Below are 3,461 nucleotides of genomic sequence, written 5' to 3'. Positions count from 1 at the left end.
ACCGCAAAGTTGCCCGTATAGAATGCCCAATTAAAACTCTATGGTTCTGTGACACACGCGTGTCGGTCGCGACCAAACGGTCGCGTTTATGTGGCTCGTGTAGGGCGGTGTCCTACATGAGCGACCAGGCGCGAGCGACGAGATATTCGCGCGTGCGACGGGACTGTCCTACTTGAGCGGACAGTGAAGCGACAAGTCCAGTATTGAGACCACGTAAACATGTCACTCCTCCGTAAGATTATGTTTTGTGAAAGTGTTTATTTAAAGTATATACTAACAGAAACGGTTAGAAACCCGACGGATGATATTTATTTGCAGAGGCCTTGTCACGGGGAATATCACCACCTCTTCCATGAACTGAAAAGTGCTGGAAAAGGATCCAGTGTTGTTTCATTCATACACTGGAATGTTACCGACCACTTTTTTTTATATAGCTGATGTTATAAGAAGTGAATTCAAATACAAGGAGACGAATTTTCAAAACCCGATCTCCGTGGAGGAACGACTCTTGCTGACTTTGAGGTAACTAATAAGATTACAATATTTATATGTGATTTGTTAATTTACTTAGAATTATGAGTAGGTAAATGGCTCTTTTCAATATCAATATAGACTTTTAAGTACAAAACCGCTGTAAAATAGTACTTACGTGTTAAAGTTATAAACTTTAATCATGTTATGGTATATATATCCTCTGAAGGTATAAAAAAACGAACAGAGTTTTGGAAATCATTTTAATTGCTCCATCAATATGAGTATATACAGAATAGGAAACACAAAAGAACGATTAACATTTAAGCTTTGTAAGGTTTTAAGTGTCAATTTAAATTCCATAGCAAGATAGATTGAGATTGAGTCTCGTCTGTGTTAAGATCTTGATGTACAATTACGTCAGGCGTACTTGCTGGCGTCCTTCCTGAACTAGTAGTAGCATGAGAAGTAGTTTCTGGCGTAGTTACTGGCGTTTGTGGAGTAGTACGAACAAATGTATTTGGAAATGTAGCGTAATGGGGCCGGTTGGCGTTCATCATTTCCTCAGCAAGCATGTTCTGAACTTTACTGCGGAAAAATAATTTACTGCTGGTAGAGTTTTCGTATGTGGCAGCAATGACTTGAAGAAATTTAAATCGTCATCATTCTGGTCACTGTCTTTTTCGAGCATGTTAATCTTTTTAGCCTCTAGGGCCAAAATATCAGCCTTAAATTGCTCTGAACCAGTTAATTTACGTCTTTTAGATATATAAGGTGCCGTTTGTACCTGGTCATTGTTGCTAGTATATAGATTTTTAACGGACCGTGAAACTTCTGAATTGCTACCGACATCAACATCATCAACATGAGATTGAATTGAATTACCAGGGTCATCAGGATCGGATTCGTGGGTTATGGTATCAATGTTATTTTCATTTCGCTCTTCATCAGTAACTGACATGTTAGAATCAGTAGGCCTTGGCGTCATTACACCTCTGAGGAACAGCATCCTTTCAAAATATGGCCAATGTCCAGTGTATTTGGCGGCTTGGTCACCGTCACTTCCGGACCGATAACCAGGGACTTTCTTCAATTCCCTGCGAAACGTGTCCCTTAAATTTTTCCATTTGCCTTTCACAGTCTCGCCTGTAACAAAAAAATAAATAAAAATAGGCCTAACCTACTAGTGAAAAGTATTTTCATGATATTGTTATATTTGTTTGTTACAGGTACTTAATAACGGGAATGAGATTCAGGCAGCTTGCATTTACGTTCAGGATTTCCAAAAGTCGAGTAGCCATTATTGTTATTGAAGTATGCAAAGCAATTTGGAATAAATTAGTTGGGATACACATGCCGCAGCCTACTACGGAGATGTTTGAAACAATTGCAAAGGACTTTTGGGAGAAGTGGCAATTTCCAAACTGTTTTGGAGCGCTCGATCTGAAACACGTCAGAATAACACGCCCTCCAAAATCCGGTTCGATGCATTACTGTCATCACGCTTACTATTCCATCGGTCTACTCACACTAACTGACGCTAATTACAAATTTATTATGGTAAATGTGGGGTCATTTGGAAAAGAAAATTATGCTGGAGTATTTACTAACTCTACACTCCACGACTCCATTGAGAGCGGGCAGACTAAACTCCCAGAACCAAAAATATTACCAGGAAGTTCGATAAAGGCCCCATTCGTTATGGTAGCAGACGAGGGTTTCCCAATGCGGGAGTATATTGTCAGGCCATTCCCCGGCCCAGCTCTGCTTAATAGTGCAGAAAATAGAACTTTTAATTACAGATTATCAAGAGCTAGGATGGTAGTAGAGTGTTCGTATGGGGCTATTCATTCTAAATTCAACTTGTTGGGAAAGTCCATTGAAACTAATGTGGAAAATGCAGTACACATTGTCAAATCCATAACTTTGTTACATAACGTCATTAAAGATCTGGAAGGTGGTGACGTAGACAACTGACCGGTCGTCTACAGTCGAGGAGTGTTGGGTGGTAGGCGAGAGAGGAGTGCCAATGCCGTCTCAAGGCTTGCTGCAGCCACGAGGAGAACATTTGCTAAGTACTTCAAGGAACATCCCTCACTGTAGCAAATACTGCCACATATGCCAGCTACTTTTTTATTGTCCAAATAACATTGTACTTAAATGTTGTATAATTATACATACTATTGAAATTTAAAACACCTTTTAACCCTTTGAAGCACGTTTTACAAAAAATGAATATTTTAGTGATTTTATATTGTTTCCCTATAGAAATAACCTTTGTAAGTACAGTACATTTATTTTTAGATTTTGTCAATCATAATTTATATTTATTTTTGAGGTGGTTTCACTGCATAACCACTATGCAAGTACGGTCTTTGGGTGTATGCAAATAAAATTAAATTTTCTCCACCAACTTTTATTTAATACAATCAATAAATGACTATTCTAACAATCCAAAACTGATTGTGTTGATAATGTTATTATTACTTCATATGTGGACACTTTTTATTTATTCCTTTCGGTGATAGGCTCGGAAACAATCTTTTAGTTCACTCAAACAAAGGGCAACACCACACGTTTCACATACCCATTTCGACCGATGAACTTCTTCTTTGCTGGAGCATTGAGCACAACGTCGAGACGTTCCTCTTACTGGCATGTGTGCATTTTCCGTAAAACGAAGTTCTTGTGGAACCTTTGGTTTGTAGTTGTTGATTGGAGTTGAAGAACTTCGTCTTCCTCTAGTTTCTCCACGAGGTACTCCCAGAAGGGCTTTTGACACGCTTCTCCTAAACTCTTTTAGTGTCAGTGGTTTTCCCTGGGATAGCATTGAAAATATGATAAAAGAGTTTACTATGGTTGTGTCCAGAAAGTGCCAGAAGATTCTGTGCCACCACTTTTTGGACTTGCGATCTATTGAGTAGGTAGATTTCAACATGTCTGCCTTATCGACATAGCCCATGTGAGCATTGTAGTCCTTTACTAATATA

General features: G+C 38.9%; 1 protein-coding gene across 1 annotated transcript; it reads right to left on the bottom strand.

The window, feature by feature from the left end:
- Positions 1-775: 775 nt before the first annotated feature.
- On the bottom strand, positions 776-2,328 carry LOC124357799. Its single transcript, XM_046809854.1, has one exon. The coding sequence runs from the start codon at positions 1,478-1,480 to the stop codon at positions 1,028-1,030; it is 453 nt and encodes a 150-aa protein (XP_046665810.1). The 5' UTR covers positions 1,481-2,328; the 3' UTR covers positions 776-1,027.
- Between the last annotated feature and the right edge of the window lie 1,133 nt (positions 2,329-3,461).

This window comes from Homalodisca vitripennis, chromosome 3 (assembly GCF_021130785.1).
Source record: "Homalodisca vitripennis isolate AUS2020 chromosome 3, UT_GWSS_2.1, whole genome shotgun sequence".
Taxonomy (NCBI): Eukaryota; Metazoa; Arthropoda; class Insecta; order Hemiptera; family Cicadellidae; genus Homalodisca; species Homalodisca vitripennis.
The sequence above is the reverse complement of the archived record's forward strand: the minus strand, read 5'-3'. Positions and strand labels throughout refer to the sequence as shown.